This window comes from Mus caroli, unplaced genomic scaffold (genome assembly GCF_978045245.1).
Source record: "Mus caroli unplaced genomic scaffold, Mus_caroli_1 scaffold_8, whole genome shotgun sequence".
NCBI classification, from domain to species: Eukaryota; Metazoa; Chordata; class Mammalia; order Rodentia; family Muridae; genus Mus; species Mus caroli.
The window spans coordinates 96,496,411-96,524,099 of NW_028227263.1; the positions used below are offsets into that span (position 1 = coordinate 96,496,411).

The 27,689-nt window shown below is 39.1% G+C and overlaps 1 protein-coding gene across 2 annotated transcripts in view; it reads right to left on the bottom strand.

The window, feature by feature from the left end:
• Nucleotides 1–27,689, bottom strand: part of Nell1 (neural EGFL like 1) — an 867,181-nt gene that overhangs the window by 158,076 nt on the left and 681,416 nt on the right. For both annotated transcript variants that reach the window (XM_021166735.3, XM_085841704.1), the window contains exon 15: nt 11,773–11,868. In XM_021166735.3, coding sequence (XP_021022394.1) covers nt 11,773–11,868 — 96 coding nt within the window. The remainder of the gene's footprint in view (nt 1–11,772; nt 11,869–27,689) is intronic.

Sequence of the window (27,689 nt, forward strand, 5' to 3'; positions counted from 1 at the left end):
TCTAATAGCTGTAAACAGAAACTTCTTTTATGCATTTCACTTGGCAAAACATAAGTTCACAGATCTAGCAGCTACTTGTCTGAATATAATTCTGGAATCTACTTGGTCTGCCTCCAGAAGCAACAATGGATATCCCTTAATGCAACTAGGTTCCAGTTCAAACCAGCTTGCTTCTATTATGAGCACAGAGACCATCTCAACTGGGCACTCAGGATTCTGAGCCTGAGGAGTTCAGTGCCATGAGGAAAGAAGAGCAGGGAAGCCACAGCATGGAGCACACAAGCCCCTTCTTGTTGGGTGGCCATTTCTCCCTCATTCTTTGTTCACACTCCAGTGTGGAAAAAATAAAGTTCATCTCTCTATTTGTCTACTTCCAAGATTATGATCATTTCGGAGTATACATCCTAAAAAGAGTTACCCATTTTTAACTGTTTCCAAACAGAAAAGTTTTATTCACTCTTTCTAACTCCCTCAACTCTCATTGTGATGATAACTAACTCTGAATAAGGTCAGTTGCCCCAGCAACCTATTAAAACTGGTGGCAGTGTGACCTACACAAATGAAAAGGGAGAAATTTCAGGTAATAGCTATCTAGACTTTCAATATGTAATTTAATTAAGCATGTATAATATCTGAATATTTAAACAAGTATGCCTCAACTCTCAAAGATGCAGTTTCTAAAATAGTAGCACTAGGGTTCTATTTTTACCAATTGTGGTCAGACTGAGCACACTACACAATTGTGCAGTGTTTACTATATGTTAACTGGCTGATACATTTCACCTCCCAAGACCATTAATCAATATATCAAGGTATCATCCATATCTCCCTTTAAGACAATTGTTTTGTCATTGTTGCAAGTTGAAGAATGACCTCTGCTTGCCCATTTTACCTAGCAGAACAAGCTCTGTCAATAGCAATTACAGAAGAAAGTGCTTTTCTGCTTAGATTTATCCCATAGAATGATATATATATGCATACATATCTATATATATGCATAGAATGATATATATATATGCATACATATCTATATATATGCATTTTACACGTTTCACTTAATATTCTATGGGACTTGGTAATGCAGTGCGGTCCCTAGGCTCATATAAGCTCGACCTCAGGTGCTTTGTCTGACATTTTTAGACTCCTGTTTTTCTTTTGATTGGGGAATGTCTTGTCCTATAGAATTAATCTGAGAATTAAAGTGGTCACTAAGTAAAGTGCTGAGGATCATTGGGCACAGACAAGGTATATGATTGACATGTTGCCTATTTGTTTTCCCATTCTGCTGTTTTTCTGCTCTAATGGGCATGACATGTACTTCAGAGTTAGCTCTAAAATCTCTAGGTCTCAGTAGAGCTCTACTGATCTTTGGAAGTAGAGAAGCTTTCCTAATACACAGATCTTACAGGCCTTCCTATAGTCAATTGTGCTCCTGGAATAGGGAGTAAAGATACCATCCAATATTCCCAACCTCAGAACTTCACACCAACAGTTCCTTTTAGTGGGACCTGTCTCAGTAATTCTACATGCTGTGTTTTTGCCATAATCCCCCTGACCTAGACCTCAAGAACATGGTAGCATGCATTTCGAATTGTCTACTCTCTATACTACACTATAACATGAGCACTTCTGACTGTTGGAGAAGTTTATTAAGGAAACTAGCCAACTCAGTTATGTATTAACAAAAATGAATAAATAAATTCATCAGGAAGCACATTTCCTTTTATTAAATGAATTTATTTCTGAATTTAGAAAGTCTTGTTCTGGCAGATAAATAAGTCTTTCATCAGCCTGCAGGACTTCCAAAGCTACTGTTTTCTGAGCACTATTAATTGACTATACTTTAACTCCCCTTTTCACGGAATGAAATGTATTCAATTACAATTATTCCTCCCAAATTTAATTGTGCTCTTCTGTGCCCACAGCTATTGTAGCTCTTGACCTCCTAGTTTTTGCTTATTATTTCTTAGTTCTCCTGGTATTTGTAACTTCCAGAAAGGGCCTTCTGTAGATTTAATTAACTTGTTGAATCCTCCTTCTTCCAGATCATTAATGAAACTGCTAAGTGAGTCTGACCCCAGAGCTCAAGTCTGTGGTGCCTTGACTGTCCTTCAACCCCAATTAAGTATGCCATGGTGTTCCCTTTTACTGCCTTGCCTTATTTACATTCCTTTGGTCATTTCCCAAACCACTGAAACTATCACCTCCAAATAACTGGAAATTATATTTCAAAGAAATTTAATGTAAAATAGCCCTCAATATTTTTCTTCAACACAATTTTAGCATCCTTAGTGGAAAGATAATTTATTCCCAGAACATTCTGAAAATTTAAAACAACAGTTCAAACACTTAACATCTTAAATAATGCTCTACTAGTGCTTGAAATTATGTTGATATTCTGTTTCCAAAAGCAACATCTTTTCATGCATTCTTTCCTAATATGTTAAGGAGACATTGAGATAGGATATTTATAAACTCTCATCCCTTCCCCTGACCTTATTAAACCTTCTCAAAGAGGAAACATTTGTACTATCTGATTATTTTCAAAGGAATAATATAAAACATCATGTTGGTCAGTGTTTTTTAGGACTTTTCCTTTGGGGGTCAAACACAATTTTATTTATAACACTGAGTTAAATATGCATACCTACCTCTGCTTTCCCCTTCAAACACTAATAACTACATAGTACAAAATAAATCAAAAGGTCTGAGGCCTCAAAGGCAAAGCACACAGGAGAGAACAAGAGGGCAGCATAATTTCGGAAACCAGAAAAGAGATAGATGAGTGTTAATTCAACTGGAAGACATAATAAACATAGCTCAGAGCCCAACTGAGGAAAAGGCCCAAAGCCTCCTGCTTCACACCTTGGATCCCAGAACGGATGGTGTTTTATCTCAGAAACTACAAACAATAGTGAGGCTAAACAAGGAAAATTAACTTGAAATTATATTAAAAAGCAGTTCCTCAGAGTTTTTGTTCACCCCAGCCCATCTCCTGCCTTTCTCAACACAGCAGATGCTACAGCACTGTTCTCAGCATAGGGTACCACAAATCCAGATGGATGAGAGCAGAAGTACCACGGCACAGAGGGGTACCAAGTGAAAATTTATAGACCGAACTTTTCAACTCTCGCCTTTTGCAGCCTAGTTGTCTCTAGGCATACCAGCAACCACATTTAATGCATCTAGAAATTTAATCATTTCCTTCCAGGGTAATAGGTGATTAATCTTTGCAAAATCTGTGGATCACCATGCCACACAGAATAAATGAGTTTAAAATAAACATTTTTAATGTTTCTATGTAAAAGATTAGCAGGTAGGTAGGGATGCCTGAGAAAAAGGAAAGATGCCCAAGAAAAAGCAAAGTAACAGGAAAAGATGAACGTAACAAAGTGAATGCTAGGAAGGAATCATGAAACAAAAACTCTTCCCATTATCTTCAAACATCAAAAAAAACAAACAAACGACTAGATAGAAGAGCCTTTAATCAATGACAAACAGAATAATGGAAGTTAATAACTTAGTAAATAGAAAAGTAAGATAGAGGGAAAATCCCCACCAGACTCACAAAATAATAAAATACTAAGTAGGAGGTATGAAAACATTGAATTATATATAAGTAGTAGAATAATTAAAAATGAAATCTAGCAAGTGTGTTCCAGACTCAGAGATCTAGTTACTGCTTTCTCTAAATGGAAAAGTCACACAGAAGTCTCCTCTACTACCTCTACAGTAGCTCTTCTCAAATAAAGAAAGGAGAAATATGGGTGATGTGGTAGAGCAGAGGAAACTACTTCTATGTAACCTGTTTAAAGAGAAGAGTTTGGGCAGAAGAAAAAGAGAAATAGTTTCATAACTTCACAAATTGATAGGACAGCTGAAGTCAGGAGGAGGAGGAGCAAGAGAGGAAGGGGAAGAGGAAGAGGAAGAGGAAGAAGAAGAAGAAGAAGAAGAAGAAGAAGAAGAAGAAGAAGAAGAAGAAGAAGAAGAAGAAGAAGAAGAAGAAGAAGAAAGATTAGTTGAAGCCCTGTGACTACCATGAAGATGGAAGCCAATGCCTTACTCCAAAGCAGATTGGACACTGAGTTCTTTTTTTTTTTTTTTATTACGTATTTTCCTCAATTACATTTCCAATGCTATCCCAAAAGTCCCCTATACCCTCCCCCCCACTTCCCTACCCACCCATTCCCATTTGTTGGCCCCGGTGTTCCCCTGTACTGGGGCATATAAAGTTTGCATGTCCAATGGACCTCTCTTTCCAGTGATGGCCTACTAGGCCATCTTTTGATACATATGCAGCTAGAGTCAAGAGCTCCGGGGTACTGGTTAGTTCATAATGTTGTTACACCTAAAGGGTTGCAGATCTCTTTAGCTCCTTGGATACTTTCTCTAGCTCCTCCATTGGGGGCTCTGTGATCCATCCAATAGCTGACTGTGAGCATCCACTTATGTGTTTGCTAGGCCCCGGCCTAGTCTCACAAAAGACAGATATATCACGGTCCTTTCAGCAAACGCTTGCTAGTGTATGCAATGGTGTCATCCTTTGGAGGCTAATTATGGGATGGATCCCTGGATATGGCAGTCTCTAGATGGTCCATCCTGAAGCTGGAAAGAACCCAGATGCCCCTCAACAGAGGAATGGATACAAAAAATGTGGTACATTTACACAATGGAGTACTACTCAACTATTAAAAAGAATGAATTTATGAAATTCCTAGGCAAATGGATGGACCTGGAGGGCATCATCCTGAGTGAGGTAACACAATCACAAAAGAACTCAAATGATATGTACTCACTGATAAGTGGATATTAGCCCAGAAACTTAGTATAGCGAGATATAAGATACAATTTACAAAACACATGAAACTGAAGAAGAACGAAGACCAAAGTGTGGACACTTTGCTCCTTCTTAGAATTGAAAACAATCACCCATGGAAGGAGTTACAGAGACACTGAGTTCTTAAGAAGGAGCTTTTCAACAAAGATTCCCAAATAAAACCAGACAAAGCATTCCAAATGCCAATGTACAAATCAGAACACTGAAACCCAAGAAACATTAAAAGGAAGGAGACATGACTTCTGGTCATGTGTCCTCAGGCAGATGGGATAAAGCAGATGATTTTACTCTAGAAGTTAGGAACGTCAATCCACAAAGAACAAAGTCTTTAAAATGAATAAGAAAACCAGAAACCTAGGAGGAAAGTCTACATCGATGGAAAGATCAACAAGAAAACTGAAGTTGAAAATATGTAGAAATAAAAGGGGAAACAACCTCAGTGAGCCAAGGAAAATGCACAGAAGAAACCACCTGCTACTACTATGCTTGCTAGGTGAGAGAGAATGAGGACATCACAGGTGGAGGACAGGGAGGGAGACATGTTCAATGGTCTGTAAAGAGAAAAGCTACACAATCATCACAGCAATCAGTGTTCAAGAGTTGGGGATATGATCAAAATACCAAACCTTAGAATCCATGAGACAGAAGAAGGAGCTATGATACATGTATATAAAGTCTACAGGATAAAACTAGAACAAGGAAGTTTCCAAATCTAGAGTAAGAAAAGAAACTTCAAGCAAAAGAGCATTAAAAAAAAAAAGTCATGATCACAGAAGAACCTGTTCATGCCATGTCATAGTCAAGATGTCAATAAGTCAACTTATTGAGTTGTAACATTCCAACTGAAAGTAACTGTAGTTATTTATGGAACTATGAAAGGAAATCTAATATAGTTATCAATTACTTGAATTAACCCCCAACTCTGTGAAGAAAGAAAGAATAGTTCCACTAATTTAAAAGAAGAATGGGAGCTGTGGACACAGCTTAGTTGACAAAGGCTTGCCAGGAATACATGAAGTCCCAGGTTTAGTCTTCAAAACACTGTAAACTGGGCACAAAGATGCACATCTGCCATCGCAGATCTCTGGAAGCAAGAGGATCAGAAGTTCAAGGTTATCATCAGCTATAGTATTTCGGCAGCCTGAAGTATATGAGATGCCAAGTTAAAATAAATAAATCCATCAAGCTATCTATTTATATTTTGTGTAACTCACAATCCTTTGTATGTTTCAGTAAAATTTTGTAATATTTTATAAAATTTTCTATTTTCTTTATTTTTTTGCCTCTGTCTGCATCTAGGATTATAAACTTTGAAAATATCACTTACCAAAAATTTGCTGTTAAAACTCTGAAAAGTTATGAAACCTGAGATGATAGAAATGATAGTGATTTGAACAGAAGAAAAATGAAAGATTGTCAAGAATATTTTAATAGTGCAAAAAGTAGAGCCAAAAAAAAAATCGACAGAAATTGCATGGAATGCTATAGATATACACACCAATCCCATTTGTGTGATTTCCAACATGCCAATCCCTTCAACCCTCAGTCCCCTCATTTATTAAACAAGAATGATAATGATATCGCTCTTTTAGACTATTTAAGCACATACACAATGGCTGGCACACAGCCACCTCCAGAATATCAGCTGTTGGTGAGTCTTAGAATAAGAACTAGAAAAAGGTTTGCTGCTTAGGCAACTAGCACATAGGAGCTTGGTAACTACTTTTTTTCAGTGAGTGTGACACTGATATCATGAATATCATGACATATGGAGGCATTTTCTCAATTGAAGTTCCTTCCTCTCAGATGACTATCCAGTGTCAAGTTGACATAAACTATCCAGCACAGATTCTACATGAATTTCAAATACTGGGTTAAATGGTTTGGGTGGTCAATGAAAAAGATAAACAGGTGGATTTATTACCTCAACATAGAGAATATGAAAGAACAAGAAAGAATATAAGATAATAAATTTGTTTTGAATTATTAGGGACTTTCAACAACGAGACATTCCTCTTATTGGTTATTGCATATATTCATGATAAATATTTAAGCCTGTATATCTTGTAGGCAAAGAGAAAAAATGCCAAGAACAGCTTAGATATCTGAAAACATACACTGATTGAGAGTAGTTTAAAATGGTCTAAACTTTCAGACTTAAGAAGAGGAAGAGATAAAGCTAGAGAGAGAGAGAGGCAAAGGTTTAATTACACAGGTCTTTATGGAACATGCTATAAAATTTGACACTTATCTTTTAAGGACTAGGGAGGTCAGGAAAGATTTTCATAGCAAGGCATCCTTTAATACAATAATCTTCCAGAACCTCTCCTCATGACCTCCATCCACATGGTCAAAACTGCATTCATCCACAGATAATTTTGAGGTCTCTGTTTAACTGGAGACTGTGATAAAACCACCTTACCTCATGACATCAGAAACTGCTTATCATTTCAACCAACACCAGGAGGAATGCATAGATCTTGATCTTTGATCCATCCTATTTTGGACCAAACTGTACACTGATAGCTGACTTTTCTAACCAATGAATCTTATTGGAATAGAGTGAAGTGAGTCCTGAGTTATATTCATTCTAGATCTAGCTTGAAGCTTCAGTGAGCTTTTTTTCTACATGATCTATAGTGTGGTACATGTTCTTAGACACAAAGGCTTACAAGGATGTGTTAAGGTAAGTTAGTAACTCTGATATCTGGGTGGTGACAGGGTCACAGAAAACTACCTTGGTTTCTGTTTAGCCAGTACCCTTCACGTCACAGTGGTGTTTGTACGTTCCAGAACAAAGGATTAAAAATGAGACTCTGAAACAAACTCTTGACTTTCACAGTTCAGTAGTACAGGCTTGCCTTGTGGGAGGCAAGCACTGCCTGCCACCTAAATAGCTATTATTTTTCTGCATGCAGCCTAGACAGGGTAATTCCTAATAGCCTTCATTTATTTTATGGTGAATGTCAATCTGTTAAAATGATTGGCTCCTTTCTGAACAGCAAAGGTGCTAACAGCTTTACAGAAATTTGGCTGACAATGCTACCAGAAACAGCCCTAAACTCCTGGACTCTTTTTCCAAGTATCCCAATGGCATTTTCTACCCTCATTTTCACTATGATGCATTCTGTCTAAGGCAACCTTTACATGCAATTTGTGTTGGACTTATAACTTAGGAAATCCAGCATCAGGCACTCATGGACCCAGGGGAGAACTTCCTTGGATGAAGACTATTTGTCAAGATCTCACTTTCAGTATGAGAAGAATTTCCCTTTAAAACCCATCCCAGGGTAGGATTGGGGCTAGGAGGTTTCAAGAACACCTAGAAGCATTCTCCAGATGACAAGGTACATAGCACCTGGTAGCTCATGCTGGTCTACAAGTTTCAGGGCCTGTCCCCAGTACATGGCAGGACAAAGGAGAAGTTAAACCTTGGCATATGGTTCTCTGCACTTGGACTAAGATTGAGGTGAAGGGCAGGTATCTGCCTTGAAAATAATCCTAATCACCTGTCAGTCTGTCAGGGCCACCAGGCTACTAATAGGCAGGGAAACAGAACTTCTGTAGATAAAGGATTCAAGTTGGAGACTTCTTGTGATCTAGTGCCCACTCCAAAGCCCTGAACTTTTACCTTCCAACTTCATGCATTCTAAAAAACCAACAAAACCCCCAAAACAAACAAGCCACAACAACCCTACTGAGTCTATTTAGTGTTGTCTCTGTAGCCCTGGGACCATTTATTGGTCCGTGTGGAGATTTCCAGGGAAGGCATCCCTGAAGAAAATTGACTCTTCCTTCCCTAGCAACCATTAATTCCCAATAGTTTCTCAACTAGGTGGTGGAACTTTACAAGCCCAACCCCTATCCATGCTGGGTTTCTGGCTGGCTTGATCTTGTACAAGTCTCCTGCATATCAGAGCTGCTGTGAATCCATGTGTCATTGTGTTGTAATATCTATAAAAAATATTCTGCTATAGACATCTACTCCTTGTGTCATTTTCCAAGGGGGATACCATAGTTTTGTGTAGAAAGTCATATAAAAGTCCCATTTATGAAAAAAAGTCCCATTAACAGCTGATCAGAGAAGTTTGTTTTATTCTCTGTGTGTTGTCTAGTTCTGGGATTCTGTAGAAATAACCAGCTACTGTAAAAACAAACTTCTCTGATGAGGGTTGAGGGATGCAATAATCTGTGGGAATAAAGATAAAAAGCCAAGGGGCAGTTTAATACTATGTTCATCTAGCAGAATAATAGGACCTAGCATTATGGTCCTCTTAGTCTATATAAATCTCCATGTTGACATGAAACTAAATCATGCCAAATGCATAAAGAAGAAATACCCAAAGAGTAAATTTAAAAATATGACGTGTCCAGGAAAGAACAGGGACAAAATGAAAACTTGATGTTTAACAAACCCACCTCAACAGAAATGAAGTGGAGAGTTATTGATCTTTGTGTTATATACAAATGGTGTCTGTCATTTTACCCATTACAGATAACATTGTGTTTAAAAGAACAACTTTAGCAACCAAAGCAAGTGCACTTGAATTTTGAGAGGGTAAATATCACAAGCATTGAGTAAAAACAGTAACTTGAGGATCCAGAGAAACATGTATAAATATAACTGGCTCAAGTAAGCCCATTTAGCCCTGCACCAAAACAAATAGATTTGGTGCAATTGAGCCACAGGCTCATACAGAGTACCAGCCTGCTGCCATTGGCTCTGAGATTCTCATGAAAGCAGAATTTCTCAGGAGCCAATAGACTTGATGTTCATACTGAGTAATACACACACACACAAATTCAACCCAGAGAGGACAGGCTTGCAATAATCTCCATACAACTCACCCAGATCCATTGTGCACAACTAATTGGAAAAGCATGCATTTGATCCTTTCTTTGAAGAATCCCACAGAACACTGGCCAGAATTAAATGGATGAATGTGCTCAGAGAAATACCACGTACAGATTTTTACATTAACGGATCTTTTCCATGGGAGATGCTTTGAGAATTCAAGCATGTGGAATTGCTGGTTACAACTTGAATATTTATCTAGAGAGAAAGGACTTGCCTAGAAACATTTCCTTTCTGTCTCTGGTCTTGATTTTCTTCTATAACCACACTTTGCTGTGCTTCACTTTAGAGGCAAAAGAATAAGGAGTGCTTCAAATATCTCTATAGTATATGGAAAATAGGACAAAGGGATGATTGATAGAGCAAAAGGATCCTCAGTAACTTCCCTGGGACTGCTACTGACCCTTGGCCCTACTGTGTAGCAATGCTCCCTTCAGTGATTTGTAATCTTAAAATATGTAGTAGATATTTAGATGAAATTTTGAAGTACCCAGTGCTTCTCGGTGGAAATGGAAATTTGTGGAACCGCTGTTCCTGTTCCAATTCCCCTAGTCTGGGGGAAGTGATTCAGAAATATATTTTTAATTTGTTTTCTGACAGGTTCTTACTTGTTTGAAATGTGTTGATATCACATCCACTCCCCATAGCATTCTCTTATTCTCTTATCCACTACCAGCCACAGCTTCCTCCTCCCAACTATTCCCATCCTACTCCCATGACTTCGGTTATATATGTGCAGGATTGGTACAGATAACCACAGACTTGTACATGCATGACCGCAACTGTCTGTTGAATCTAGAAGACAGTGTTCCTACCTCCTCTCCATCATCTGACTCTAGCATGATTCTGCCCCTTTATCCTCAATACTCTTTAATCCTTGGGTGGGAATGGATCTATGAATTTTTTAGTTTGTTTTAGGCAAAATTTATTTCTCCATATTCTACAATTTATTTTTACTCAAAATATTGAACTGCATTTAAATATTTTATTATTTTATTGCATAAAACACACTCCAAAACCTCTTACTACTTATGAATATTTGCCATTCATACAGTTTAGTGAACATGATAGTTAAATTTTTGGAGTTAGGCATTATATTCTTTACACAATACACATTTAAGTATACCTCCATTTACCTGACTAATAAGGCTACATAGAGCATCATGCCCATTTTCCTAATCTATGACGTGATATCCAGACTCAGGAAAGCACAGTGCATCTCAGAAAATGTATGGTAGAAACAAATAGAAGTTTACTTATGCATGCTAGTGTAAAATACTATAAGTTTCTCATGTGCACAGGAAGGGCATTCCCAATCACCAGGTGGATTAGACTTTGCTAAACAGTGCCACGTGTGAATGCCACATTTAATGTGAACAGATAGGTACAGAAGTGGGAACATACTGATATTACCTGCCTTATATTATTAAGTTCCTGAATGATAATATACCTAATAAACCAATATTGAAATAAAATCCTAAGCACACTAATAATCCTGCTGCCAAAATTATTTAACATGCTTTTATGCAAAGACCAGTGCTGCCCATTCAGGTTCTGTCGACACAGCAGATTGTAATAATTCCAGGAGTTTTGTGAACAGCTACTGGGTTGATGATAAGTAGGGCAGGTCAGTTCATCATGCCTTATCTCTAATTAGTACTGAATAAAAACACACAGCAAATTACAGCAGAGAAAAGGCTTGGCCTGGCTAAGCGAGATACATTGAAGGGAGGGTGTATAAGATTCTATGTCCAGAGGAATGCCAGGGCCAAGAAGTGGGAGATGGGGGAAAGAGTGGGGAGAAGGGCATCGGGGACTTTTGGGATAGCATTGGAAATGTAAATGAAGAAAATACCTAATTTAAAAGAAAAAGGAAAAGAAAAAAAAAGATTCTGGGTCCAGAAAGAAAAGGCCCATTACACAATACTGTCATCAAAATGGACCAGCTTTGGAAAGTCCACTATCAAATGTGTTAAGTCAGCTCACAGAGACCCCTGAGGGAAACAGCTTTTATTTATTTTCTTTGACTTGCTTCCCCTACCTACCCACACACCTTTAAAGTAAGTCAGATTCATCTTACCTTTCTCACAGTGGCTTCCTGTGAATCCAGAAGGACAGACACATTTGTTAGGGGCCACACAGGTACCTCCGTATCTGCAACCCTCTTCACAGAATGCTGTAATGGAAGCAAAGACTTTGTTTAGTTAACATAATCTAGATCACATACACACACACAATCACCCCACAGACACATACAGATATATACATATACACACACATATGTTTGTGTGTGTGTTGTGTGTATCCATCCCAGGGAATACAACTCTGTATTGGCATATTCAAGTTTTTCTATGTATATAAAGTAATAAATATAACAATGTTTCCACTGCTTTATATGAAGATAACTGAAATCATTGATTTAAAGTGTTGTACTTGAACCTGACATGTGCTAACTGAGAACTGGCATTGGCAGAGGCTTCTTCTGCCATCTTTATTGATTTCTTTGAAATCATCTGAGACAAATAGCTCAAAAGTGAAAGGTGAGGTTGGGAGCAACGACTTTTTAATACCCAGCATCTTAGAACCTATTTTTCCCAATAAGTATCATTTATATTATCTTTTATGGCAATATATTCTTTACTTTTTCAATTTTTTTATAAAACAATAAAAGTAATGAATCATTGACTAGTGAACATTTAAGCTGGCTCCAGTCTTTTGCCTCCATAAATAACCCATTATTTTCATAGCTAAGATGTTTAGCTTATCCCAAATTCTTGATTTGGGAAAATTATCTGAATGTGAAAATGCCTTGAAAGGATATAGACATAATTTCCACATTTTGGTAAGTGTTACAAATCTACCCCACCCCACCTAAGACCCTTAATGTTAATTGTAAATGTGATACAAGAGAGAATAACCTATGACGGGAACCTAATGAAGACTCTCCTGTGACATCAAACTGCCCTGTGGGCTTTTCTATAAGATATTATATTGATTGCTAATTGATATAAAATGACCCAGTCCAGTGTGGGTACTGCAATCCTCCAGTCAGGGGAACATGAAGAGTACAACAGAAGAGGAAGCTAGCTGAATAAAAGCAAGCAGGCAAGGCACTTTGGATTTAATCTCTCTCTCTCTCTCTCTCTCTCTCTCTCTCTCTCTCTCTCTCTCTCTCTCTCTCTCTCTCTCCACACAAACAGTAGGTGGATAGCTTTTTTAGCTCATCCATGCCTTGACTTCCAACAGAAGTATGACTTGGAACTGTGGGCCCTTTACCAACTTACATTGCTTTTCATCAGGATGTTTTATCACTGAAACAGAAACGAAACCCAGATTTTACCCCCACATGTTTCCCAGCTGAGGGAGGCTGGGGGTCTCTAGTAATACACCATAGCAAAGCAGCTCTCACAACTGTCCCTTTACACACACAGTTCACACCCTAACACAACCCACTCCACCGTGAAGGACAAGTAGCTAAAACGCTTTTGCTCATTGTTGTCCTCTAATCTCAGCATGTGTCCCCTGGAACTTATAGAAGGTCCTTGCTGGATGGCTTATTCTCCACTCTGCAGGTTGCTCTGATAGGAAAGTTCCCACCCCTGTAATTCTGCATCATTTCCATCCAGGATAAATTACTGAAGGGTGTTACCATATAACCTATCATATGATCTGTTGACTAATACAGTCATTGAAATTTGCTAATAATGCAGCTGATTGACACAGTTAAGACTGAGTTCTTTGTACTCATATGAGAGCTGCATGCACAAGAGTTTTAAATTTTAATTGTACTAAGAAAATGTCACCCTGGAAAAATGTCCTGGCCGTATGTTGCCATCATTGCTTAATTAATATGAGTCTAGCTATAAAAAGCCACAGGGTGTGTTTAGATAGCTGAGAATGAGCCAAAGGGGTAGAACTTATCACAATGTTGCTGTTTTCCACATCATTTACTATCTCTCGGGTAAATTCATATTCTACAGATTCAGCAATTAATTTTGAGCTGCTTTCTGTGCTGGAGGAGAGTGCAGACCTTGGAATTGAAGGACTATTTTCTACTCTACAGCATCTTACCATGCTGATACAAAACAAAAAGAAGAAAGAAAAAAAAAAAGAAAGAGAGAGTAATGAAAGATTTAGGCAAAATCTGCTTTGGTGTATCCATCAAGAAACCTAGATGCAACTTGAGAAATCACACAGTGTAAGCTCTTGTGGATGGCATTTTCAGTGAGATATTTAAAGTATACGTGTGGATCACAGTAACGTAACAAAGTTTTTCTGCAGAGTAGGAGTAACAAAGGGAAGCAGGTAGCAGACTTCTGGGGGTGGCAGAAGATGGCATGGCTGGAAGGAGAAAGTTCAGCTTGACTTTCCTTAGTATACAGAGAGATGTTACCTAGGACCTACAGACCATGTTAAAAGCTGAGTATGTATGTGTTCCTGGTTTTATATAAAACCATCTCTTACACAAAGATCATAATATGAGAATCTGTGAGGGGCATGTGAGGCTTTTGGAACAATCTGTGAATATGTAAAGAGCTCTATGATAATGAGATGAGTTTGTATTATAAAGGATTTTACCTAGATTGTACTGTATGCATAGTTATATAAAATTAGTTGGTAGCAGCATCATGGTGACTATGAAGTACAGACTGGTGTCAAGACATTAAATATCTTCCTGGAAGCTTCAACAGTTAAGAGAAATGGCTGTTCTCCTAGGAGATCCACATTCAATTTCCACCTTCTACATAGTGATTCACAAACATCTGCAACTCCAGTTCCTTGAGAATCTGGTGCCTACTTCTGTCCTCTGCATGGAATACATGTCCATGGTGCACAGACATACACACAAAGAAGTCACACATATACATAAAATAAAATAATAAAAAATTTAAGGACCTTCAAAAAATAAACCAGTCTTACAAAAGTTTACCAATACATACTGATGATATCGATATGGAAATATCTTAGAATTGTTATTATTTTAATATAAAAATGTTTACAGTGAGGTTCAGAAACCAAGACTACCTTGTCACTCCCTGGCAGGGCTATGGCTCAAGCAAACAGCTTTTTCTACAAAAACCTATGGTCTTTCATTTGTCACAATGCAAGCTAACCTGCAATCCCATGCTCAGAAAGGCAAGTTTATTCTTTCTTAAATAGTTCTATTATAGCTAAAGAAGTTTATTAAAATTCAAACATAAAATATCACCAGATATCATAATACTTAATGAGTATTCAGTTCATTTAGCTACTTGGTAATACATTTTTGTCTATCTGCTTACATCTCATAGATCTAGGCACATAGCAATTTTAAAAGAAATTTATCTGGAGTAGGAAACAATTGCCCCCTTGTTCATTAAACAAAAACTAAAAATAATTAAAACAAAACTAAGTGGTTTTTATTTTCCCAAAAAGGCTATGTCATCCAAAACTTAACTACCTTGGAGAAGAAGCTTTGTAGTTTCATGAGGTCCCACTTGTCAATTCTCGATCTTACAGCACAAGCCATTACTGTTCTATTCAGGAATTTTTCCCCTGTGCCCATATCTTCAAGGCTTTTCCCCACTTTCTCCTCTATAAGTTTCAGTGTCTCTGGTTTTATGTGAAGTTCCTTGATCCACTTAGACTTGACCTTAGTACAAGGAGATAGGAATGGATCGATTCGCATTCTTCTACATGTTAACAACCAGTTGTGCCAGCACCATTTGTTGAAAATGCTGTCTTTCTTCCACTGGATGTTTTTAGCTCCCTTGTCGAAGATCAAGTGACTGTAGGTGTGTGGGTTCATTTCTGGGTCTTCAATTCTATTCCATTGGTCTATTTGTCTGTCACTATACCAGTACCATGCAGTTTTTATCACAATTGCTCTGTAGTAGAGCTTTAGGTCTGGCATGGTGATTCCACCAGAGGTTCTTTTATCCTTGAGAAGAGTTTTTGCTATCCTAGGTTTTTTGTTATTCCAGATGAATTTGCAGATTGCACTTTCTAATTCGTTGAAGAATTGATTTGGAATTTTGATGGGGATTGCATTGAATCTGTAGATTGCTTTTGGCAAGATAGCCATTTTTACAATGTTGATCCTGCCAATCCATGAGCATGGGAGATCTTTCCATCTTCTGAGATCTTCTAGCAAGGCTAAAGACACCATCAATAAGACAAAAAAACCACCAACAGATTGGGAAAGGATCTTCACCTATCCTAAATCAGATAAGGGACTAATATCCAATATATATAAAGAACTCAAGAAGGTGGACTCCAGAAAGTCAAATAACCCCATTAAAAAATGGGGCTCAGAACTGAACAAAGAATTCTCACCTGAGGAATACCGAATGGCAGAGAAGCACCTGAAAAAATGTTCAACATCCTTAATCATCAGGGAAATGCAAATCAAAACAACCCTGAGATTCCACCTCACACCAGTTAGAATGGCTAAGATCAAAAATTCAGGTGACAGCAGATGCTGGCGAGGATGTGGAGAAAGAGGAACACTCCTCCATTGTTGGTGGGATTGCAAGCTGGTACAACCACTCTGGAAATCAGTCTGGCGGTTCCTCAGAAAATTGGACATAGTACTACCGGAGGATCCAGCAATACCTCTCCTGGGCATATATCCAGAAGATGTCCCAACCGGTAAAAAGGACACATGCTCCACTATGTTCATAGCAGCCCTATTTATAATAGCCAGAAGCTGGAAAGAACCCAGATGTCCCTCAACAGAGGAATGGATACAGAAATTATGGTACATTTACACAATGGAGTACTACTCAGCTATTAAAAAGAATGAATTTATGAAATTCCTAGCCAAATGGATGGACCTAGAGGGCATCATCTTGAGTGAAGTAACACAATCACAAAAGAACTCACACAATATGTATTCACTGATAAGTGGATATTAGCCCAAAACTTAGGAAACCCAAGATATAAGATACAATTTGCTAAACGCATGAAACTCAAGAAGAATGAAGACCAAAGTGTGGACACTGTGCACCTTCTTAGAATTGGGAACAAAACACCCAGGGAAGGAGTTACAGAGACAAAGTTCATAGCTGTGATGAAAGGATATACCATTTAGAGACTGCCGTATCCAGGGATCCTCCCATAATCAGCTTCTAAACGCTGACACCATTGCATACACTAGCAAGATTTTGCTGAAAGGACCCAAATATAGCTGTCTCTTGTGAGACGATGCCGGGGCCTAGCAAACACAGGAGTGGATGTTCACAGTCAGCTATTGGATGTATCACAGGGCTCCCAATGGAGAAGCTAGAGAAAGTACCCAAGGAGCTAAAGGGATCTGCAACCCTATTGTTGGAACAACATGATGTACTAACCAGAACCCCGGAGCTCTTGTCTCTAGCTGCATATGTATGGAAAGATGGCCTAGTCGGCCATCAATGGAAAGAGAGGCCCATTGGACTTGCAAACTTTATATGCCCCAATATAGGGGAATGCCAGGGCCAAAAGAATGGGAATGGGTGGGTAGGGAAGTGGGGGGCGCTATGGGGGACTTTTGGGATAGCATTGGAAATGTAATTGAGGAAAATATGTAATAAAAATATTAAAAATTAAAAAAAAAGAAATAAACAGGAAAAAAACTACCTTGGAGAAATCAAGACAACCCTAGTTTTCTTGCTTTGAATTATAAAATACCAAAAAGAAGCTGCTGTGTTCTAGTTTTAACATAGTTGGTGACTACTAGTGCCCTGATAGGTGTTCTTGACCAATTATCAACCCAACTAACATTACAAAGGAAAGGCTACTCGGGGACCTAGATCTTGGACAGCATAACTTTGTGAGCATCAGGGCTAAACATGCCATGTCACCACCAGTGTATCACTTCATGGCTTGTGTGTTGAGCTGTTGAAAAGTCTGTGGTCCACAGGCTGCCTTGGGCTTGAGAGCTTTGTGACCCTTGGCATAATAGTTCATCTCTCTGTGCCTCAGTTTCCTCAATTCTAAGGCACTGATGATTGTTGATGATGCCACCTGTTTTGAGAGGGTGGGATTAAATTACTAACTTCAGCCACTCAGCATGATACATGAGTAGAATATCCTTATGACTGGCTTTGTCACCAGGACCAGATAATAGTCATATTTTGAACCATTTTCTTTTCTAGGCTCTAGAAATGCAGTGCTGAGCAACACAAGAAAGATCCCTCTGCATCAAGTCAGAGCCCAGTCTCTAGTCTTTCTTGACTCAATGACCTTAGAAAATAAATAGCCACAGATCTGGGATCTTAACTCCCTTACAAACTCAGAGAAATTCAGTGACACAAGTTTGGGACTTAATAAGCCGCTTATTTATCAACCACTATCCAGAATCTGAAGCATGGCATAAACAGATTGAAGAAAGACAATGAGATTACAGGCTTCGATCTGTTGTTTTAGTGCCATTTGTTATTAACTTACTGTCCCGAAGGAGGTGCTTGATCAGATCAACTAGAAGAAGGCATGCTTCTGTTTTTGAGAGAACTCTTTATATTTGCAAGAAAAATGAGATCAGAAACCTCAGAGTGAGATTTAATCCATAGGAAGAATGGATGCTTGTGCTAAAAGCAATCCTGGCATGTGAAATCAACTGAGGTTTTCACGGGAACCAGGTGCTATATCCAATAACTGTGGTATACACCAATAAAGAGTAATAGCCCTCCATACACCGAGCACGTCTCCCAGTCCTCTTCAAGTTTTAATGGCATACTTAGTTCTTAAGCACCCTAAAATCCTGGCAAGTGAGCATCTTTCCTTGGGTTTGTTTCTAACCCCTCTCTACCAATTTTTTTTGGTCCAACCCATGGGCAATAAGGGTGGTGTTTGTCTGATAAAAGAAGCAGGAGATGGCTACAGAAGCACCTAAAATCACAAGCAGCCAAAGCTACCATTTTTAATCTAATCTGGTTTATGTGCAAGGCAGCACTTATGCTGTTAAACTAAATTGTTGATTTATTACTTCTAAATCAAAGTTGGATTCCATGAATTATAATCGACTCGGTCACATGCATTACAAGTTTGAAGTAGGATGAGCTGAACTAAAACCTGGTCATTTCAACACAGCTCTATGCCCAGTTTCCTCTCCAGGGAGCTGGTGGCCTTAAGGCCACATTGGCTTTCTGTCCCCTCTTGGTATAGTCTCAGACATAAACTCCCATTCTCAAATCAATTCTGCCAACAACGAAGGGGATAGCATCTCCTCATATTTAGATTCTTGCTTAATTCTTAGTCTTTTTCAGAACATGTGACTTATCAAAGGGTCCTTCAATTTCATTGCCTTGGCAAAGTGGGATCAGGGTAATATTGTACTATGATGTCACCTTTCTTACAAGGCACAGGAAAGCCATGCACAAAGAAGAAAGTCTTGGCCTAAAATGTCAGTTATGATGAGATGGAAAAACTTTTACTCCTATTACTCAGCTAAGTTCATTAAATAAAGTTATTCAGATAAGTCCATGAAATATCTCTGTGACTAGAATCCTGCCATTTTAGCCATCCCCTCTTTCTTTCAACTTTGCTTTCCTTAATCTTTCTATAAGATAAACTGAAAATATGGAGATAAGAAAGATAAAAATCATTCAGAATACCGATGGTTGAATATAAAACATGCAAATGTCTTCAGCTCTCACTTGTTGTTATTTAAGTCTCTCATCCACAATGTGCTGTATAATTTAATAAGTATTCACTTTAAAACTCACCTTCAACTGACAGTTAATGGTGGCTGTGGGGCGGGTGTGTCATAAAGAGTTCCTAAGCTCTCATGTTCTACATATGCTCATGCAGTCAGTCCTGCATAAGCAGTGGGTTATACTCACAAAACAGACATGAAACTAGAGGGGACCTTTGGAGAAGATCAGCAGGAGAAGCAAGCAGGAGAAGGAAGCAGAGTGAGACTTGGGGTAATTGAAAGTTAAAATGGCTGAAATCTGTACCCAGACTTTTTGCTACTTTATGGATTGCTATTTCAACCACCCTTCTCAACCCTTATCCCTTCCAACCACCCAACACTGGATAGAACAAGGAGAAGGCTAGAGAGGAAATGGAACATCAGTATCATTAAATTACTTCTTGCTGATTAGGTATCAACTCCTTGGGGCAATTTAGGATATCTCCAACCAGAAAACAGTGACTAACAACCAGCAACAGCAACAGCAGGAGCAACAGGGGCAGCGGGAGGAGGAGAAGCAGAGGCTAATGGACTGTCTTGGGGCTCTTGCACTTATATACCCTCTCAAGAGTCCCCAGAATTCTAAATGTCATATGTTTGCAAAATCTATCTGCAGCTAGCAAAATCACACCCCTACCAGATTATAAGGTAAATCATATCCTGCTGCTGGGTATAAACTGAAGCAGCCCTATATCCCACACCTGGGATTTAAACAAAAACACACTACCATAATGTTTCTGTTTTTAAGTTCTCGCTACAGTTATTTATGTGTGTGAAACTGTCAAGCAATAAAAAAATAAATAAAACATAAATACTAAACTAATACTTGTTTTTATTTTAATTATGTATGTGTATATATGTTTTTATAGAGGTAAGTGATTGCTTATGAGTGCAGTTGGCTATAGATGCAAAAAAAAAAAAAAAAAAAAAAAAAAAGGCTGTCAGTTCCCCTAGAGCTAGAGTTACAGGTTGTGAGATCCCAATGTGGGTAATAGAACAAACCTCAGAAACCTCGGGTCCTGAAAAGAGTAACTTGTGGTCCTAATGGCTAGGATATCTCTCCAAAAAAAAAAAAAAAAAACTCTCATACACTGTTTTTAAAACAATTCGCCTTCAATATGATCAGTTGTAATACCAGCAGTCTTGTAGAAGTTTCCACTTCCCTCTTCAGTACAAAATTTTCTTCTTAGGAAACTTATTCCATGTCAGATGCTACTGTGATGCCTTGAATACAGTATTCCTTCTCCTTATTACAGCATCCTGGTACACTCAAGGTGTCAAAGATCATGCCTCTACTAAGTGGATTTGGAAGTGAGTTCTCACTGCAACTCCAAGCTGTGTCCATTAGGGCTCTCCTGCCTCCAGTGTGTAGACAATAATCTAGGTAGTGAGAAATCCATACCTAGTCAGGAACATTATCGCCTTTCCAGAGATACTCACACTGTAGCAGCAGACAGTGACATCATAGACATGTATAGAAACCTACAGTAGTGGTAAGAACAGTTGGGGACAGATACAGACTATAATTAACTGGGCCAAGTGGACTGGGACAAAGCTTCCCAACAGAGCTAACACCTACATTGGGTCTAGAAAAGTCAAGGGGACTTTTTTCCAGATGGTTCAGGAAGTGTGATATTTCTGGCCGAGGATTTTCATGAGGGAAATTGCTAAAGAGAAGAATAAAGTGAGGTGAGAGGCACAGTGTTGAAAGAGAAAGCAGGGAGCCATAGACAAGCAGAGGATACTAAGGTCTGTGTGTCAGCCATCACCTCACCTTGAATCTCCATCTGTTTTTCAGGTTTGCTTCCTGTGCTCTATCAGTTGGCTTAAGACTATACTTTATTAGCATTATTCCACCATAAACTGATTAGAAATAATCTTTTAAAATGTAGACCATAGCATATACACACACATATAAATCAAATACATATATATATACATTTGCATATATACATACACACATATATAAGTATATGAAGTAAGCAAAAGATAAAGATTCTCCTCATATGTAGAATTCTTTGTGATATTTTCTATTCTGCCCTATTCAGTTTTGTCTGTTTGAGTCTGTTTTGCCCAACACCACTTGTAAATCAGCTATGGTCCAAGTCCTTACTTTCATAATCCACTAAACCTATGTCATTAAAACATCTTTTGGGCTAGAGAGAAGACTGAGTCGTTAAGACCATGTACAACTTTTTCAGAGGACCCATGTTTCATTTCCAGCATCCTCAGTCAGGCAGCATGTGATATCTAGCTTCTAGGTAGCTGATGTTATCTCCTGGCCTCTGCTATCACTGTATACACTGTACACACATATGACATAGAGACATAGTAAAAATAAAATAAAAGGTTAAAATGAATTATAAAACTGCTTGTTTCACAGGCTGTCATCAGCCATGTATCATCAAAGCACAAAGTGCTCTGTAAGAGAATGGGGAATATGACTATGTTTATACAGCCTCTATAGCTTCAAATTGAGATGTTGAGTTTGGTTCTAGAAAGGCTGACTGAAGAAGACATGTTGGGAGGAAGGGTTTCAGTGGAACAGGTAGGGGGGCTAAGAGAGGGATGGAGATGGAACTGACTAAATTTCACTACACCAGCAGGAAACTGTCAAGCAATAATACATTATTTAAATTCAAAAGAACAATGTGCTTTATATGCTGTGTGTCCATGGGTGTCTTTGCAACACACACACACACACACACACACACACTAATGTCATCCAAGGTAGAGAATATTTTTATTTAAATCTTTTTACAAAAGGTCCCTATAACAGAAGACACACTGCATACAGGAAGGGAAGAGGGAGAGGTGATATAATAAGGCCATTTGCATTAGTTTGGTTCAATGTGAATACTTTTCTAACTAGATCTTCAGGTTCTTCTTTTCTTTTTTCTTTTAGATGAATTTATTATCTATTTTAGTGATACTTTCTTTTTTTAATTAGGTATTTTCTTCATTTACATTTTCAATCCTATCCCAAAAGTCCCCCATACCCTCCCTCCTACACTCCCCTTACCCACCCACTCCTACTTCTTGGCCCTGGTGTTCCCTGTACTGAGGCACATAAAGTTTGCAAGACCAATGGGCCTCTCTTTCCACTAATGGCCAACTAGGCCATCTTCTGATACATATGCACAAGCATGAGGGTACTGGTTAGTTCATATTGTTGTAATGGAGTACTACTCAGCTATTAAAAAGAATGAATTTATGAAATTCCTAGGCAAATGGATGGACCTGGAGAGCATCATCCTGAGTGAGGTAACCCAATCACAAAAGAACTCACATGATATGTACTCACTGATAAGTGGATATTAGCCCAGAAACTTAGAATACCCAAGATATAAGATACAATTTGCAAAACATATGGAACTCAAGAAGAATGAAGACCAAAGTGTGGACACTTTGCCCCTTCTTAGAATTGGGAACAAAACACCCATGGAAGGAGTTACAGAGACAAAGTTTGGAGCAGAGACAAAAGGATGGACCATCTAGATCTTGAGGTTCTTAAGGACCAAAGTCCTGTATTTTGCAATTTTTAATTCTTCTATACTTTGCCACAGGTAGTATGAAACCTGCTGCCAATACATAAATTCTTTAGGTAAGGAGGGATGGGTTTTGATGACAAAATCTCTTTCAGAAACTATGTCATGGAATTTGAAATAATCATTTGCACAAGTCAAACCAATTCAGCACCTCTTGTGCCACACAGACAGCCTATGTGCCTAACTGCAAGTGGCTCCCCTAGCCTTGCAGCTGAAGGTCTGATGCACTGGTTTCAGGAAGGGCAGTCTCCTCCATCTGCTCTACTTCAGAAACGAAGGATCATTCTGGTCATGTCTGCAAATAATTCTAGTTGTATTGACTGGTAGAGTTCTACTGATAGCTAGAAGTCAAGGATCCTACCATACACAGGATGGGTTTCCCAATGACCCATTGAGCTTGGGATATCAATAGTTGAAAGTATGAGAGAAGGAAAACAGCCCTGTATGCAGTTATTTAAGAAAAGCATCTGTATCAGAGATGATTCTGCAAACCAGGACACCAACAGAAACAAAGCAGATAAGGGTGCTTCAGCTTATAGGCTCAACCCCAAAAAAATACGTACAAAATAAACAAAAGTTCAAGTGAAAGTATATGTTATATTATTACAAATGAGAAGGACAACAGCCATTTGGGTATGGGTAGAAGTCTGTTGAAAGAAGGTCTCAAGTCATCGAAGTTGAGCACTGATAAAGACTTTTCTCTCATAATACACAGGGGGTAGTAACTCATGCTAGTGGACAGCAGAAGAGCTAAGCAGACAGAGGTTGGAGTAGGTGCAAAGGCCCTGCGGAACAAAGCATGTGCTTCACATACTGACTCCCAGGTCCTTACCTTACTGGCTGCATCTGCAAGAGGCTGGGAGGAGGGAAGGCTATCTCCCCAGCAAGTTCATGAGTACGCTCATAACATTAATGCCTGAGCTAAACTGGAGAAAGTAAACACTAGCCAAGCAGACTGGGGCTGGGTGTATTGCAGACTGGGGAATAAGCATCCTTATCCAAGACATAAGGCACAACTGAGAAGAACAAATAGTGCTTTCAGAATTCCCAGATATAAGAAGATGCTCTGTCTCTGCCCAACTTGTTAGAAACCCTGACTCTGGTCTGACTCATAGATGGGGCTATGCTGTGTTTTGAATGTCTCCTCCAAGTTAATCTTTGTTACAAGTCAACTAAGAGGAGTAAGTACTGGTTGGGTTCTATACCCTTATGAATAAAATATTGCTGTGGCCTCAAGAATAGTTTCTTTGTCCTCTTTTCTGTCAATCATGAGATATGTTCTACCCTAATGCTGTCTCATCCCAACTCCCTTCAACCCCCTACCTACCCACCTACCCCTATGGTCTTTCCCATTCTCTAGATCCATGAGGAATATGATTCTGCCTATTACCAATTATCCAATCTCTTTAATTCCATTAAAGATGCATAGATTAATTCAAGGCAAGTGGTTTCCATTTGTTTTCCTCAGAAGGCACCCATCTGTCTTACAAAGGATTTAGGATTCTTGTTGTGTATTTCCCCCACATTTCCAATTTCATTAAGAAAGTGAATGGTGGTTTTGCCCAGGAGAAGATAAAAAGGCAACATACAAATAGATTTAAAACTCTCAGCTGTAGAGAGATAGGTTATTGTATGAAAAACAAAGGAAGTGGGTCTGGAGGCACAGGCTTGCAATCCCAGTCACACAGGAATTCTGAAAGCACTCTTCATTCTTCCCAGTTGTCCACCACACCCTATGTCTTAGCTAAGGATGTTCATTCCCAGTCTGTAATACACCCAACCCCAGTCTGCCTGGTGTAGGATTGTTGGCCCACATCTGCTCCACCACTGGGCAAGGCTGCTTGCGGAGCAGAACAAAGTGAGTTCAATTTTGCTTGTCTCGCACCAGTGCTGGGCTGTAGGAAAGCACCTATACACTGCTCCAGGGGTAGGAAAGAACAGTTTGAGATGTGAGAAAGCTGGAGCTTGCTCAGAGTTCCCCAGGTATGCTATGAGGCCAGTGCCATGTGGTTCTCAGGCTCTTGGACATCTAAGCATGCTTGGGAGTCATGGAAGAGCAGAGAACAGAGTCAGGAACTCACAGGCTGGGGATAGCTTCTAGCTCTGGGCCGGTTGGGAAAAGGGGAGCTCCGGCTTGTCCCAGTGGCTTGGTGGCTGCACTCTTGGTGGCAGTTGTGGCTGGGAACACAGAGAGTCCTTTTATCAGAGACTAGACAGAGGCTCTGTAAGCAAAAGCCTTCTTCATGGTTCCCCATAGCCATGATGAAAAGAGACCATCCATGGTTCTAAACAGTTTATTATTATGGCAGAAAATGGATGTGCAAAACCATACCTTACCTCTCAGGGTGGGTCTGAGATTACCTTTTGCTGGGACGACTGTCTGGGAAGAGAAGCTTATTGGCAACACACTCCCAGCTTCTAGTTACCTCATTCGCATGGAGAACTCTGTTTTGAGCCTACTTGACTATGGTCACATCTCTTTTCCTATTGTCTTGGTTTGAGATGTTAGGGATACCTCATCTACATGTGGAAGGGCTTGAGGCATTGCTCTTATATGACTGATGGCTACAAATCTATGTTATAGGGGGCTGTGGCTACATGACAGGGGCCAGGTGCTGGGAACAGGCAGATCTCCTACTGTCTCTTCAGGGTCTCAGGGACTTCTAGCCTTTTGCTCGACCTTACCAGGCTTCCTCTCACGGTCCACTGCCCTGCAGTAAGGGAATAGGAGTACAGACTCAATAGGCAAGACTGAATTCAGGACCAACCCAGGTGATTTAGTGAGGGCTTGTTGCTCAGTAAAACAGGAAAGGGAACAGGAAAGGGAATGAGTAAGATCCTGAGTTTACACAGGAGAAAAGGTTTGAAAAACAATAATGATGACTATTCAGTCTAACCTGAGATGGGTCACTTATACTTTGCCCAAATACCCCAGTTACCTGGACATATCCTTCTTACAGCCTATGACTCAATGGGTGCTTATGAGTATGACTCAAAAGCGTAGGCCTTGTTTCCAATATTGATTCCTCTCCCATGTTGTCTTACAAGTCATTTAGTCACAGCAAGAAAAGAATCTACAGCTGACTGGGGACACTGGGATTAAAAGAGACAGAAGAGGTAAGGTCCTTGGCAGCATGATCACACATTGCAAGCTCTCAGGGGAAGTGAGATCTTCTTAAGACGATCAGCCTCTGTCCCTAGGTTGACTAATAGAATGCAGCATTCGCTGTCTAAGTACAAAGGCGGTTGCATCCTTCCTTCTAAAAAGAGGTCTGTGTATCCGCTCCATGGTTAGGAGGTTCCTCACCTCTGAACTCAATAGCAAAGAAATTGTTGTTATTTTATATCCCCAGTTTACACAGGAGAAAAGGTTTGAAAAACAAACCTTTATTAGGGACAAAACCTGAAACAAGTGATAGAATAAACTGATGTCCATATTTGAAAATCATAATTCAAGAAATTAAGTCAATAACTAGAAATATAGTTCAGTGATAGAACCACTTACCTAGCTAGCATGTACAATGCCTTGGATTTAATGGCTAGTATTTCAATCTATAATAATAATAATAATAATAATAATAATAATAATAATAAATAATGATCATTTTAGTTTTTTATGTTATAAAAATTAAGAACAAATCATCTATCAGCAACAAAAAGTATAAATCAAAGTGAAATTTGATGTTGAAGTTTCCTAGGAACCCTAAGAAATGGGAGGCTGGAAGGGTTCTTGCCAGGACAAGCAGTAAAGGACAAAGCCCGGGTGAGAATCTGAAGGATTCTTCCTACACTGCATTTCAGCAGTACTCAGATCACCCACACAGGTGACAGTCTGAAGACCTGCAAAGTGTCTTGAGGAAAAGACTTCCTGCAATTTCCTATAACTGCATGGAACTTGATAGTAACTCCTGGAATGAAATAGTAATGTGGGTGGACCAGAGCTCTTAAGTGGGCTCTTCCTTTTCTCATTTTCCTTGGCTAGCCCCTGAAAAACTCCACAGATTTTGTTCATGTTTTAAGATCCCCTCCAAGTAATCTTATTGTTTTTTAAGTTAAAATATTCTTTTTGTGGATTCGAGAGCTGAAGAGAGCAACATGAGGTGCTTTGCTCAAGGAAAAGTTAATGAGGTTGAATTTGAGATTACAGGATTCTAGTCGTGCTCAGGCTTTAGTACATGAGAGTCCAAGATTATGAGAGAATGTCAGCTTTGACCAAATATGAGGCAATTTACTTTAGATATTAAAGTGGGGACAGAGGAGAAAGACGGAGAAAATGGAAATGAGGTACAGATCCCTGTCACAATCATGACACTCCTTACTTCGGAATCTCAGACCCACTCCACCCTTTTCAATACAAGGCTTTCAGTAGACCTCCTCTGGGCAGTCAGTCATTCACAGGCTGTTTCTTAGCTGTGTGATGTGGGGCTTGTGGGAACCTCTCTAGCCTTCTGTCTCTCCAAAGAAACTATTCTGATCACTAAGGCCACCTAAGGTCCTGTGTTCACTTCCAGGCGTTTACAGGATATTAATTACTTCTGGGACTCTACTTATTATTAGTTACACACTTACACACACCTGGGGAAAGCTCTCTGGGGAGGGACAGCCACACCACTATGACTAAAGTAAAAGTAAAGAAAGGTGTAATTTCCAGTGCTGTCAGGCTATCCTTTATATTTTATGGGGAAAAAATATATTTCTCTTTCCATCCTATTCTTGAAGACTTTTTTTTAACCTGGGAATTCGGCATTGGAATGATTAATTGTGAAGTAATGCATGAAATACAAAGAAGTTTGC